The 15,817-nt window shown below is 39.8% G+C and overlaps 1 protein-coding gene across 4 annotated transcripts in view; it reads right to left on the minus strand.

Annotated features, from left to right (window-relative positions):
* Positions 1-15,817, minus strand: part of VGLL4 (vestigial like family member 4) — a 153,072-nt gene that overhangs the window by 76,326 nt on the left and 60,929 nt on the right. The window contains exon 1 of one of the 4 annotated variants that reach the window (XM_061197273.1): positions 3,612-4,194. The exons of the other annotated variants lie outside the window; for them this stretch is intronic. Within the exon in view, the coding sequence (XP_061053256.1) occupies positions 3,612-3,693 (82 nt within the window). The 5' untranslated portion in view covers positions 3,694-4,194. Of the gene's footprint in view, positions 1-3,611; positions 4,195-15,817 lie in introns of those variants that run through there. 4 annotated transcript variants of the gene reach the window in all.

The following is a 15,817-nucleotide window of genomic DNA, read 5'->3' on the forward strand; positions in this document are numbered from 1 at the left end:
CCCCTAACATCAAGGAGGTGATGATTAATTAAGGAGGCAAGACATCAAATAATTTTGGAGAGGTGGTATGGTATAGAAGAATCACAGACTAATTGAGACCATTTTGTTCCTCAATTCAATTCTGTTACAAACTTTCTGAATAAACTTGGACAGACAATTTACCTCTCTAGGTCTCAGTTTTCTTGGCAAAAACAAGGCAAATGTATTAGCTATATCTAAGGCCCTGGATAGCTCTGCAATAATTAGATAATTAGAGAACATGAGACAGTATAAAATTAAGTGCTAAATTATACAGTAGCGACCACAGCTGCCGACAGAGAGATTTCATTGATTTCTGAGTCCACCACTTCCTGAGAGCCACACCAGGCACTGTGCCAGGACTCAGGGATACAGCGACCAAGACAAAGCCCCGCCTTCATGAGGCTTTCGGTCTACTAGTGGCGCATTCTCAGGAGTTCAGAGGGGAAAAAATGAAGGCTCCTTTTCAAGGAGATAGAGGCAAAACTGGGATTCAAGTGGGTATAATTTGAACATACAGTAGGAAGGGTGATGAATGATGAACTGGCTAACTGTTGAGAATTTCAGTAATAAACCAGAGATTTTTGAAAAGACACATTAATACCCAAGCAGAGTTCTGCTAATTGGCTTATCACCAATGAAGGTAATTAGTTTCCATAAGTTAGCCAAATGTAGATTCTTCCTGCCCTTTGCCAATCATCTTCTCCTATCCCAACAGGTCCCCACCCCAAATCTATTTGTGGTTCATTTTTTCCCTTAATTCTCTTTTCAATTATGCTTGTGGATTTCTATGGTGAAAGTCAGGAGCAGACACCAAGCAGAGAGTCCATATCTAAGCCATCTGGAGTCTACCTTAAATGTGGGGTTTTAGGAAGACCTTGTATGCTATGAGATAATTGGCTAAAAAAGACCTATTTGTGTATAAGTTGCTAGAGAGGTTGAGGAAAGATGGTGCAGACACATGGTTTATTTTGTGGAGTAGAGCTCTAGTACAAATAAGGAAAACAGTACAACTAACCTAGAGAATAATTAACCGTCAACATCTTACCTTCTTAAAACTAAAAATTCAGACAATTATTTTGTCCCTTATTTTTAAGAGACGTGAAACATGCCTGGGCCATAAGTGAAATCAAACACTGCCCACCAACTGTACATTCCATTTTCCAAATAACTTCCCTGGAATGCTGGTGAGCTGATAGATTTAATACGAATATTCTCAAAGTGTTGGACTTAAAAGGAACAATAACTATTCCAACTTTTCTTACCCCCCCCCCAAAAAAAATCCCATCTAAGATTTATGCCTATCTTCTAAACACCCTTTTGAGTTCAGAGCAGATGTGTGCAATGTTTACACTGAGAAAACCACTAGGACATAAACAACCCACTATAAACACCACTCAGATTTTGCTGTGCTTTTCTTCATTTCCAGTGTATTTATTTTGGTGTTAAAATAATGTTAACTTTCATAGTAAGGAAAATAGCAGCAGATGTTTAAACCAAACAGACTACAGCACATCATCCCACACATCTACTCAACTTTCAGAATCAAAGTTTCTTCCTCCCAATTAAGGAGGGAGCCTAGAAGACCACTCTCGTGTATGGTACCTACTAAACAACAGATCAACCTGGACAAGCTTTCCGTAAGCTTTTCCTCACCACCTGCAGACATAAAAAATTAATGTGGTATCAATTTCCTAATAATCCCTATATTCCTCTCTCAGGCTGATTATTATGCTTTGTTTTATTTTGAAAATATCTTATTACTCAATGACAAAGACAATCCAACAGAAAGTGCCTTAAAAGTTTTCAGTTTCTTGTTCACTGAAAAAAAATTCTTTTAAACTAACTGCAGTGTTAATTTCACAGGAAATACGCCTGGTGGCTTGCTGCTTAGACCACTCTAAAACGGACTTGAGGACACAGGGGGGGCGGGAAGGGGAAGCTGGGATGAAGTGAGAGAGTGGCATGGACATATACACACTACCAAATGTAAAATAGATAGCTAGTGGGAAGCAGCTGCACAGCACAGGGAGATCAGTTCGGTGCTTTATGACACTTAGAGGGGTGGGATAGGGAGGGTGGAGGGAGGCTCGAGAGGCAGGGGATATAGGAGTATATGGATACATATAGCTGGTTCACTTTGTTGTACAGCAGAAACTAACACAACATTGTACAGCAATTATACTCCAATAAAGATGTAAAAAAAAAAAAAAAAAGTCTGCCTTTTAAATGAGTGACTTTAGAAGCAGGATGATACCTAAAGCAGCAGATTCAAAGAAAGCAATTCACCAAAATTCCCATTCCTGGAACAAGTAGGATTTAAAAAAAAAAAAAAGAAAGACTACTTTAAATATGAGATTCTTATCCACAAAGTTAAATAAAAAACAATAAGAATGAGATTTTTTCCTTGAAAGGGAAAGGGTAAGTTTTCGACTGCTTGGGCAACAGGGCTAAAGTTTTTACACGAAAAATACAAGTGGATCGGCTCACCCTCCCAAGTTTCTTCCATGTTTTCTTTTTCTAGAACAATGTTCAGTTCACTATAGGCAGAGACATGGAAACTTCTCCGGCTGAATCAGAAGGGAGACGTCTCCTTGATTTGTATGTGGTTACAACAAAAAACACTTCCCCTGCCAAGCTGAATTCCCCCCGAGATGTGTCTCCGGCTACTCAGACTCAGACCATTACCACTTTTTCAAATTGCACGTAGATAATGTTGGATTAAGAAATTCCCTTTTCTCTTTTTACTACCTACAGAGACAGCTTGAAATACTACAGAGCAGTGGGGAAATACCTCATGGTTTAGTAGGAGGTAATAAATGATAAGATTTCAGAGCTCTTTTTTTTTTTTTTTAATTTAGCTTTCTGGTTGGTGGGTTGTGCAATCACTTCCACAAGGGACAGGAGTGTGGAGGGAACATCCTTCAATGTCAGAACTCTCCCAGAGCTGTACAGGAAATGGGAAATCAGACAAAGAGCCAGTCTGTGCTCTGTGACATGGGTGCCCTTCCAGGCCCCCAAACTGAATAGAAAAATTCTTGTTTGGGACAATCGCTCTTGAACACAAAAACGCACTGTAACTTTCTGTTCCCCTCTACATGAAAATCCAAAGCTCTTGCTGGCTGTTAGACTACAACAGGAATACTGTATGTAGACAGTGTATGTTTAAAATAAGTATCAAAGCAAAAAAAAAAAAAAAGAGTGCGAGACAAAACCCTGCATGTTTAACTTTTTACTTGGGTCCAGAAGTTCCTCCTCTAAAGAAAACACCAAGAGAAATCAAAAAAGAAATACAATTTAAGAGTTTAAAATGTGAGGAGTTAGTATGTTGCAAGCATAAAGCAAACTTTTAACAATGTATATTTTACCACCTCCCTGCCCCCGCCCCCAGCTCTCTCCACTGTAACCCCTGAAGGCTAAGATACAAACAACAAACTTTGTACTGAAAACAGTACCTAAGAACCGCTTGCCTTTCAAAGCACCCTAAAGTCTCAAGAAAGAGAACAAAATGCACAGAAGGCAATCAGAACCGGAAAGGAGGAGTGGCCTTGACCAAAGCAATAGGGTAGCAGTTTCTAGAAGGGAACATCTACCTTCATAGCACAGAATCCCGATATTGCTGTTCATCTTGTCCAAGTACTGGTAGTTCAACAGGTCCATCTTCATAAATAGCATTTATTGGGCTAGCACAGAAAACCAGCTCTTTGCTTTCGCCCCGAAAAAGTACGTTTCCAAAATCAACTAGTGCTGAGCAGCTCCTGGCTCTTCTCTTAAACTTCACAAAGACGGAGGCCCGGCCTCGGATCAAAACAAAGTAAAAGTAAAAAAAAAAAAAAAAAAAAAAAGACGCACACAAAATCGAACTTGCAAAAAACCCTTCAAGGGTTCGTGGGCAGACGGTATACGTCCTGGATCCTCAATCGAGCATTTAAAAATCGTTTCAGAAGTCTTTACGGGTCTTTCTTCTACGTAAGAAAGGAGCAAGGAAGGAAAACCCGAAGCCCATTTCCTAGGACAAAGCCGCGCTCGCGCCGCTCACAGCCCGCTGCGAGTTCACTGCGCTGACACGCCGACTATGCCTGGAATGACTCGTATGTGGACGAGCTTCCTCTTCCCAGCGGGAGGGAGCGCGGAGCATGCTCACTGAATCCCCGGGGCTCTTCACATGTCAGGGATGTTTTCTGCACAAGATCAGGCTCTAAATGTACTAAGTGTTTGAAAGAAAGAGGAGGAGGAGGTGGAGAGTCTGCAGGAGGGGCCGGGGCAGAGCGGCTCTTGACAGGAAGCAGCCCTGCCGCTGCAAAACCGGAGGAGGGAAGAGAAAACCCAGGAAGTCGCTTTTTCAGGAGCTGAGTACAAAGTCAAAAATCCATCATGGAAGCAAACTTCCATGGAATTTAACTCTGGTGTAGCTTCACTTTTGGGTTTCAGAAACCCAAAGTGCTTTACTGTGGTACATATACCACATATTTCTTTTCTTTTCTTTCCTTCCTTCTCTTTTAAAAGTCGTTTTACAAGGTCCATTTACACTTTAACTGTATATTTAAAATTTCGATGTCATGTTACATATAACTTCTCTCATAATTCTCATAACAACTCACATAAACAGGGCAGGGATGGTATCACCTTTTTACAGCAGCGGAAACTGGGGCTCAGAGGGATTAAATAATGGTATATGGCTCCCAAAATAGTTGGTAGAACTACTTTTAGAGTGTTTTATTCCCTTATAACCTTCTAAAAAATAAGGAGGGGAAGAGGGAGAGAGAAAGATAAGGAGAAACAGGAAGAGAGAAAGAGAAAGAGAGAGAGTTTAAGGAAGTAAGACTACATATCCCAAACACAAAGCCTACCTGACACGATGGGTGGGAGGGATAAAATTATTTTCATTTTGCACATAGGAAAGCTGTTCCATCTGTGTATTAGAGGCTAACAGAGTAGCATGCTGCCACGTCATGCTTTATTGTAAGGACTTGGGCCTTAAACTTCACATCTCCAATATCCAGCACAAGTGGTGCCCAAAAGCTATTTACTGAATCAGTAAATCACTGAAAGTTCAGAATCTTCAGCACATGAAGAACACGCCAGCAAAATAAAGGGGAAAAAATAGTTTTCTCTTTGGAGATGGCAGCTAGCTTTTGGCACCATGAATAGACTAGTAATTCACCACAGGAGGTGTTTCTATACTAACACTATTGTATGCTATTTGGAGATTTAGAAAATACCAAGGGGTGTGCTATACTGTAGACCAAGACCTGACATTGTAATACTCTAAAATAAGAACTGGATAAATAATTTCAAGGGCTTATATGTTAAAAGATTAGCAGTTGCACTTTGGGTAACAGGCATGTTCATGACAAATTGTTCTAATTGAATCTTATTTGGAGATAAATACAACACCCAATAATACTGCTGCCGTCCCTGCTGCAATAGTAGTAACTGGCATAGCAGCGGGTGAAGTAGGCAACAGAAAAATCGAGATTTCACAAGCTTTAATTTACAAGGCTATTTATTAATGCTAGATTACATATTCTAGAATCTGAATAAGATATACTGAAAGGTATGTACACCATCACTTGTAATTAAAATACTTGATGGTACTTGACGGGGAGGGTCAGAAGAAAACTCTTACAGCATCTAATATATATTATTGTACTTAATCTTAATATCTTTAGATACAGATTCAAGTTCAACTGATAGTTTTGGTTCAAATTCAATCACCCAGTTGGTTGTGGAGAACAATTACTGTGTTACATTCTTTGACGTAAGTTCTCAATCAGAAAACGTTATGAGTCATTAGCACACCCCATACGGGAGAAAGCTGGCTGCACCTTGGAATCAGTGTGGAGTTTTTAAAGATCCTGAGGCTGTGGGTGCACCCCAAAATAATCTGAAGGGGTGGGGCCCAGTGTTGGGATCGATTTTAAAGAGTCCCAGGCGATTCTAACATGCGCCCAAGATTGAGAACCACTGCTTTTATCTCAGAGGGAAAAAAATCACCTGCCTTCAGATACTTCATTTTACACAACTTATTTTGAGAAGGAAAGTTTTCTTTTTAAAGTACAGTGATTTAACCAGATCCAAACAATCCAGTGGTAACGATATGAGTAAAATATTTAGTAACTTCCCTTTAATGACTCAGTGTCACTTACAGTGTAGTTTTCAGTCTCCAAGAGGCAACCATCCATGTGGACACAGGCCCACAGGTACACCTTGTCCTGTGTTTGCAATGAGCTGTGGGAAAATAAAATCCCCAGCCCTCACTGCGTGTTTCCCACTGATCTGGACGCTACTGCGGTCCTACTTAGAGAGAGCTACAGACGAGGAGAGTGAACAGGTAGAAACTTTGATAGCAATTTGACAGAGTCATCTTAGGTCCTGTAAATCTTCCAGGCAGACAGTCTGAGAAGCCCCGCCCTGAAGGGTGGCGGCCACACCCGCTGACTCCACAGGGCAGCCAGTCCCTGCGGCTGGACCTATCCCATCACAGCTCCCCACACCGTCCACCTTCCGCTTCAAGCAGTGAACTACCTACAGTTACTCTCGAAAACCAAATTATTTCACGTCTCAGTGCACACGTTCCCTCTTTGTGCAAGACTCTTCCAGCCTCTCTCCCAGCAAACACCCATTCTTCCCTCAGGACTTGGCACACGTCTCCTTTGTTCTGTGGGACCCCCGTCCTTCTGAGTCCTCACTCCCAGGCCTGTGCCATCATTTGCCCACAGACATGCTTCCATCCTAGGCACGTCTAGGCTTTAGGAGCAAGGGCTATGCCTTCTGTACCTCTGCAGGGTTGGTCTGGCAGGAGCCTGGCAAACGGTAGGCCATCAATAAATTCCTGTTGAATAAAATCTCTAAGATGAAAACACCTCAAAGGTAGACTCTCCATCTCCCCCTCCCTACTCCCAGCACATACCAGATTATCTAACTCAATGTTTCTCCAACTGGATTCTGTCAGCATCTTCTGGGGACACAAGTCCTCACATCTGAGGAAAACTCATCTAGATTCTGATCAGGCTTCAGATTATGGTCAACATGTCCACTGAAAAAATCCAAGCACTGGAAAATGTCAGTGCTTCTCAAGTTCATTCACAGACTAACATTGTCATAATTAAACTACCAACAGGATTCTTCTTAAGGAAACTGGAAGGATGGTTCTAAATTTTATCCACCAAAAAAAAAAAAAAAAAAAAATCAGGAAGAAAGTTGGGTTTTTTTGGATGAAGAAATTTGATCTACCAGATGTTTAAAACATAAAGCTACTGTATAGCATAGGAAACTATACTTGATATTTTGTAATAACCTATATGGGAAAGAACCTGAAGAAGAATCATATATATACATATATATATATGTACACATATAACTGAATCACTTTGCTGTACACCTGAAACTAACACAACATTGTAAATCAACTCTACTTCAATAAAATAAAATAAATAAATAAAACATAAAGCAAAGAACATTTTTGGGGTGGAACTGGAAGAGAATAAGAAAACAGATACTGTCATATAGTAAAAACTTTAAAACCTGTAAGAAAATGTTCAGACTATCTAATTTGGAATAGGGAAACACTTTCTAAGCCTGAAAAAGAATTAAATCAAAGAAAGAAGTCACAGAGGAAACTACTGTAGAATTTGACTGAATATACAAATTTTAAGTTTCGTACATCTGAAAACACCAAAACCAAGTAGAGAGGCAAAACACAAAATGGAAGAATATATTTGTGACATATACTATGGTGGATGAAGGATGAATGTTCTTGGTATATAAACATTAAAAAATAGAAAATAAGAAAAAACTTAATCTAAATTATTTTTAAATGAGCAAAGAACATGAGAAACAAATGGCCAATACAGTTTTAAAAAGCCTATTCGAGGGACTTCCCTGGCAGTTCAGTGGTTAAGACTCCACGCTTCCACTGCAGGGGGCACAAGTTCGAGCCCTGGTCGCAGGGAAGATCCCGCAAGCCACGCAGCACGGCCAAAAATATAAACAAATAAAAGATAAAATAAATACACTTTAAATTTTTTTCTTAAAAACAAGCCTATTCAACCTCATTAAAAATAGAAAAAATACAAATTAAAAAAAATTAAGTGATTCTCTACCTGCCAAATTAACAAAAAGAGAAAGCATTTCAATCTTATTTAATGCTGGTGAGGTGAGCTGCCATTGGAATTTGTGTCACTGCTAGTAAAAGTGTAAGCAGTCAATGCTTTTCTACAAAGTAGTCAACATATGCATCAAGCTGTCTGTAGTGTTGAAAATGTTCACATCCTTTCCTTGCTCTGGACTCTAGTTCTAGAACTCTGTCTTAAGAAAATAATAAGATTTGGTCAAAGAATTACATAAAGATGCTTATCATGCTTCTATTTATAATAATGAAAATTTGAAAACCTAAAAGTCCAAAAATAAGGAATGCATGAAAACTGTGGTATATCAATGACAGAATAGTATGCAACCATTATAATTCCTTCTAAAAAATACAATGACAGGAGAAAATGATATACTCAAAACATATGCTAATGGAACTACATATGTTAAATGAAAACAAGCAAATAAAAAATATAAAAATAGTATGTACACTAAACACCAATTTTGCTTATGTATTTATAAGTATACACACATATGCAGAAAAAAATATACACACACATGTATTTAAAAGACTGTACTAGAGAAAACAATAATTCAGAAAGATACATGCACCCCAATGTTCACTGCAGCACCATTTACAGTAGACAGGACATGGAAGCAACCTAAATGTCCATCAATAGAAGAATGGATAAAGAAGATGCGGTACATACATACAATGGAATATTACTCAGCCATAAAAAGGAACGAAACTGTGCAATTTGCAGAGACGTGGATGGACCTAGAGACTGTCATACAGAGTGAAGTAAGTCAGAAAGAGAAAAACAAATATCGTGTAATACCTCTTATATGTGGAATCTAGAAAAATGACACAGATGAACTTATCTGCAAAGCAGAAATAGAGACACAGACTTAGAGAACGGACATATGGATACCCAGGGGGAAGGGGAGGGTGGGATGAATTGGGAGATTGGGATTGACATATATACACCACTGTGTATATAAAATAGATTACTGATGAGAACCTACTGTACAGCACAGGGAACTCTACTCAATGCTCTGTGGTGACCTAAATGGGAAGGAAATCCAAAAAAGAGGGGATATATGTATAGCTATAGTTGATTCACTTTGCTGTACAGCAGAAACTAGCACAGCATTGTAAAGCAACTATACTCCAATAAAAATTAATTTTTAAAAAAAAAACAAGAAAAAAAAAGGAAAAAAATAAATAAAAATAGATAAATGATTGGAAAGCATACCAAAATGTTACCAGTACCTATCTTGGAGGGGTGGGCATTTTTTACATTTTCCTGTGTTTCTAATTTACCTGCAAAGACTATATTACTTATATAATCAATGTGAGGGTGAAGGAAGGTCCTCACTTTTTAAAAAGCAGGGACATACGAGAAAATGTGCCCTGGTGAGACATAAGCAATGGATCATTTATATCTAATTTTTGAACACCGTGATATGTCCTTTTCATTTAGATTTAACAGCTATAGATTTAAAAATTCCAAAAATTTATTTAGAACTCTGTAAGATTTAAAGATGTTTATAATGAGGTATCTGTCCTAAAGAACAGTCTACAATATGGCGGTGTATGTCAATTATATCTCAGTAAAACTGGGGGCTAAGGAAAACAGTCTACAAGGAGAAACTCCCTGTACTTTAAACTTTCAGAGAATGTAGACATGTATGCATATGCTTTTGTCTTCTATTATTTACTAATTATTTCATGTATTAGTAACAATACCCCGAACTAGACCATAAGCTTTGGAGAAAAGGAAAACTAAGCTTCAGTTCTTGGTATAAAGCTCCCCACAGTATAAAATAAGGGCTCCATAAATGTTCATTATGGCAGCGTCTCAACATCTTTGTGAAATAATGATGGCAAAATCATGACAGTAGGAAGCCCAGGCTAATTACTAGGTTAAATGGTTCTACTTGCTAGAGAGTTGACTACCAGTTTAGAATAGAATCAGCAAAACTGTGAGCTGCTTCATAAAAGCCAAATGATCAAAATCACTCTCGAGACACTTATTAAAAGATGAAATGCTGGGACTTCCCTGGTGGTGCAGTGGTTAAGAATCCAACTGCCAACGCAGGGGACACGGGTTTGAGCCCTGGTCCGGGAAGATCCAACATGCTGCGGAGCAACTAAGCCCGTGCGCCACAACTACTGAGCCCCTGTGCCACAACTACTGAAGCCCACACGCCTAGAGTCCGTGCTCTGCAACAAGAGAAGCCACCGCAATGAGAAGCCCACGCACCGCAACGAAGAGTAGCCCCTGCTCGCCACAACTAGAGAAAGCCCGCATGCGGCAACAAAGACCCAACGCAGCCACAAATAAATACATAAATAAATAAAATTTAAATAAAGAAATAAAATAAAATGCTTTCATTAGCACACTTGCCAAGCAAGGAATATTTTAATGTTAAGTCTAACAATTATTTTTTCACAGACACCAGGAAATGTAAATAACCCTACAGGGCTACTTGGTCCCCCCGCAATGGATTCAATTGCCCTCTTCTTTCCAGGATGCTAAGTAACCAATATATTTAACTAATGCTTTCATTTTTAAGTTTATTTTTCTCCTTACCGCACATTTATTTTTCCAAATCACTTTAACCTGATATGTGACTAATAATCAAAAACCCTACCAAAGGAAGAAAGTTAAGTCTGACTGTAACTTGATCTACATTATCAACTAACCAAAAAGTTGGATGTGCAAAAGTGCCATGTTTAAGAGTATCTCTAGACCCCACTGCAATCTACGGGCACATTCTTCAGTATAATATGAACAGCAACAGTAACAATGGTGATGATAATGTTTGTTAAATACTTCATTGGTCAAGGCACTCTCACTTTTTTATATTATCTTAATTACTAAGACAAGGTTGTAAGAGAAGGAAAGCATAGAAGAGGGTTTAAGTGAAAACAAACTTAGCACTGAGTGGTAAGAAAGAAGACTTAAGGAACGAAACTTTTTCTTTTAAATATTGTTTAGAATGCAAAGTTCTGTGGCTCTTCAAAAGCTCAGCTAAAATCCCACCTTTCACAAGAACCCCATTAGCTAGGATTAATCTCTTTACGAGTCCACTGTATTTTAGGTTTACACTGCACTTAATTCTAAAGCAAGGCAGACTACGAGATGATTTCTGTATCTCTCCCCTACCTGATTATAAAAACTGTTTTGCACACAGTAGGTCTTCAACAGTGTAGCTGTTGAATTAAAGAAGACAACAAAACAAAACAATTTTCAAATGCCTCAAGTATCAAGGATGTAAACCTGAATATCTATTAAGTTCTCTGTGTTTTTTACATTTTCTCTCAAGGAAACAATTCCTAAATATATCACAAAACATTGCTTATTTCTCTAACTTGGAGTTTCTCACACTGAAATGACGATGAAAAATAGACAGTAGTTTGTCAAATTTTTCACAAAAGCAAATGCCATTAAGCTGTATATCTTGACTTTTATTGTTTATAAAATAGTAACATTTCTAAGCTAAAACACTCTCAACTTCTATTAAGTATGACTAGATTATGTACTGTAATATAATGGGATTTTAACACAAATATATGTACTTTTTAAAAAACTTAAAATGGTTCTTCAAAGCAAAGATTTAAACTTTCAATACAACAGCACCCTCTAAGGGTGAATTTTAAATTGCAAAGACAACTTCGGGAAAGCAAACTAATTTCTCACCTGAGTTCAAACACAGTAAGCCTCTTATTTAACTTAAAAAGTCACAGTGAAGGGAATTCCCTGGTGGCGCAGTGGTTGAGAATCTGCCTGCCAATGCAGGGGACACCGGGTCTGGTAAGATTCCACATGCCGCGGAGCAACTAGGCCCGTGAGCCACAATTACTGAGCCTGCGCGTCTGGAGCCTGTGCTCCGCGACGAGAGAAGCCGCGATAATGAGAAGCCCGCGCACCGCGATGAAGAGTGGCCTCCACTTGCCGCAACACTTGCCGCAACTAGAGAAAGCCCTCGCACAGAAACAAAGACCCAACAGAGCCATAAATAAATAAACAAACAACAACAACAAAAAAAGTCACAGCGAATATCTTTTAACAAACAGTTCCATTCTCATTAAACTTTGCAAAAATTAAAAAAATCCTAACAAAACCAATTCACTTGATATCAAATGAGTGAATAGGAAATCTGCTTTACTAACATGAATTTAAGATAAAAATAGCATTTAAAAGTTCAGACTAGGATTGATGTTTTAAATAAATCAGAATAAATCAGTACTGGGGAAGGGAATATAATTAATTTGCATTCCCAAGAAAGGAGAAATCTCTTGCAAAACACTGTAACTTACAAGTTTTAAACTAGTCCCTTATATGCTTGAAACAAATGTTTCCTTATTAACAAAAATGATTATTTTAGTGGTTTTCATTATTGCAGACAATTTAATTCAGTAAATCCCATTCAAAGAACCTTCATAAATAAAATATTATTCTGATATTCACATTCTCACCAATTATAATTATCCACAGACGTATTCTTGCCAGGTTGGCTAGCACTTACTGCCATGGTAAAAACAGGAGAAGTCCAATGGAGGAAAAGTCCTAAATATTTAACATCTGAAGGTCAATGTTACTGACAGTCCCAATTTCTGATTCAATCTTCACCTAGCAGTTCAATTTGCCTTCACAGTATTTCATTCATTAGGCACCATTTTTCTACCTCCAGAATCACCCTTTCCACCAACTAGGATCCAGTCTAGAAAACAGACAACACACCTGTTTTTTAATAGAGAGAATTTTAATGCTTCCTCCCAACCTGTGCCCCCTTCCAGTAACTACCCTCATGAGGTAACTACTATCCTAACTTTTAAGAGCATTAGATTAGTTTGACCACTTAATACAAATAGAATCATATGATATGTAGCTTTATGTGACTGGATTCTTGCATTCAACATTGTTTATGAATGTTATCCTTATTTTTAAGTGAAGGTGAAAATCATTCCTTTTCATGGCTGTAATGGACCACACTTCATTCTACAGTTGATGGACATTTAGGTAGTTTCTATCTGGAGGATATTATAAATAGTGCTGCTACAAATATTCTAGTCTCTGTCTTTGGTGAGCACGGACTGCATTTCTGCTGCATACATTCAGCTTGAGTAGATACTCAAATAGTTTTCCAAAGTATTTGTACCAATTATACTCCTGCCAGCCGTGTATGGGATTTTAGGTTGCTGCATGCCCTTGCCAGCACTTTTTCATCTTTTCATTCCTACTACATGGGTAGGTACAGAGCAGCCTCGCTGTGGTTTTACTTCACACTTCTCTGACCGAGAGTAAAAACATTTAAATGCTCATAAGAGGCAGAGGGATAGGATTCACCACACAGAACAGGGGGGTAAGGGTCTAATCCACTGGCTCTCAAACAGAACCATTTTGCTTCCCTCAACCCAGGGGACCTTTGGCAATGTCTGGTTGTCACAACTTGGCAGTACCACGGGCATCTAGTGGATGGAGGCCAGGGATGCTGCCAAAGACACTACAATGCACAGGACAGCCTCCCTGAGCGAAGAATTTTCGGGACCAAAACGGCAGTAATGCTGCTGCCAAGAAACTATGATCTAAGCGGACTGTTTGTTAGAATCATCCCCCTTAGTCATGTAATCAATGTAATCAATGGCTGGTACAGCTCAAGAGATCAATTTCCTACTGTCTTCAATTTCCTCAAGCTGAAGGAACAGAAAGACAAAGGATACTTACTACGTGCTGGGCGTGGCACATGGCAGAGCGCTAGGTTCTCTCAGGTATCTTGTTTCTTGTTAAATCCTCACAACAATGCTGGGAGGTACTCTCACCATTTTATAGATGAGGAAACATATCAGGCTGAGAAGCTTGTCCAAACTCACACAAACAGTGTAGAACTGGGATCTGAAGCTGTGATTTTCCACTCCACCCAGGGTCTTACTTTTAACCAAAAATAAGAAGAGTTTTTAAAGTCTACAATGACTTATCTTGCAAGGGGCGAGTTTCACTCTAGATTTGCAAAAAGCAGCTGAATAAAAACCAGGTATGAAAACGGGATCATTTGCAATGTTAACATGCACCTGTAAGAACTGTACCCTAAACTTTTTCAACAAATTCATATTCTTCACCACACTGTGATCTCTTTAAAGTTAGATCTGTGCCTTACTTTTCTTTGTATATGCCCCAGTGCCTACAGAAGTAGACATTTAAAGTTTCCTGGATTAATTACTGACCTAAAAACACCAAAGAGGGAAGAAAGGGTCTTCAAAAAGCAAGCAGATGGTTCAGATTTTATTTTATTTTTTTCACCAAGTCAACTATATTTTAGTAACATAAAACAGAATTAGATGTTTTGGTTGAAGATGTTCGATTAAATCAAATAAAGGTCAATACCATCAAATTCTTTTCACAACACAAACAATTCAATTTTTCCAAGGATGGATTTGCCAGCATGGCCTTGTCATCATCCTCTGGGTGTTATTTACTGACGCTTCTGTTAGTGAGGACATTGCAATCATAGGCTCACCAGAAATCCATTCATTGGAAGAGAGGTTTACAACCCTGGCTGTGCATTAGAATCACCCAGGAAGCCTTGAAAGCCACAGATGCCAGGCCATGGATGCCAGGCCCCAGACCTGGCAGTTGACTGAGCAAAGCTGGGGTGGGGCCCGGGGAGGCCCGGAAAGACATATTTTGAATTTATACCCAGGAAATGACTATACTCAGACCAGTTTGGAAACAGCTCCCCAGGTAATTCTGACACACTCCCCACCCCTGAGTATCAGACCACTGCACTGGGGATTCTGAACTGAATTTCGTACCCCCTGCCTTCCAGCCCTTCCACCCCTTCCAGAGCTCAAGGGCATCCCAGTGAGCTACCCATGGGCAGTACCAGGGGGTGACATACGCCAACCTAAGAAACAGCTCAACTTCCTCCCCACGAGGAAGTGATCCCCTCCTTCGAATTCGCACAGCTCCAATCTTGCTTTACACGGAAGGGAATGCTTTACATTCTCAGCCTCTCTTTTAACTACCAATGCTCTGTAGCCAGAATAGGACTAGGGTTTTATAAACTATCAATACTCAACTGTACTAACACCAGAAATGTATGCGCCAGGATTCCTGCTTATCCCCACGTGGGTAGGGATTCGTGGTGTGAGGGGTCCTGGGAAGGAGACAGAGCGCTCACTGGAGGAGCAGAGCAGGGTCGCCAGCGCGTGTCTAGTAACGGCTGGTGGTGGTGAGTGTTTAGTGACTCGCGGCACCAGGAACCTCCCATCAGAGGACTTAGTGGCACATGTGCGCCTCTGATTAATGCCCACCTCCCCCCAGCTCCCGTACCACTGCTTCCCCAGCACCTAACACAATGCCTGGCACCTGGTAGGTGATGAATGAAGATTTGTTGAAAGAAAAAATGAGAAGGAAGGACTCTAGAACCTAAGCTGGGCCTGGAGGAAAGCCAGGAAGGATGGGACGCCCCGAGTTCTGGATGGAGTCTAGGGGAGTAGGGCAGAGAGCGCGTGGACAGCTGGGGGGCTCTGCGGAACAAGGTTTCCAAGTAGGCTTAGCAGATGGGCGACATCCCAGCCTCCCAGGGAAGCGCCAACTACCAACAACTGTGGCCCCAGTAACAGGAACCACAGCCCTGGGGAGGGAGTCAGACCCTAGGGAAGGAGAGAGGAGGGCCTGGGACTAACCCGAGCAGGAAA

Source organism: Eubalaena glacialis, chromosome 7, assembly GCF_028564815.1.
Source record: "Eubalaena glacialis isolate mEubGla1 chromosome 7, mEubGla1.1.hap2.+ XY, whole genome shotgun sequence".
NCBI classification, from domain to species: Eukaryota; Metazoa; Chordata; class Mammalia; order Artiodactyla; family Balaenidae; genus Eubalaena; species Eubalaena glacialis.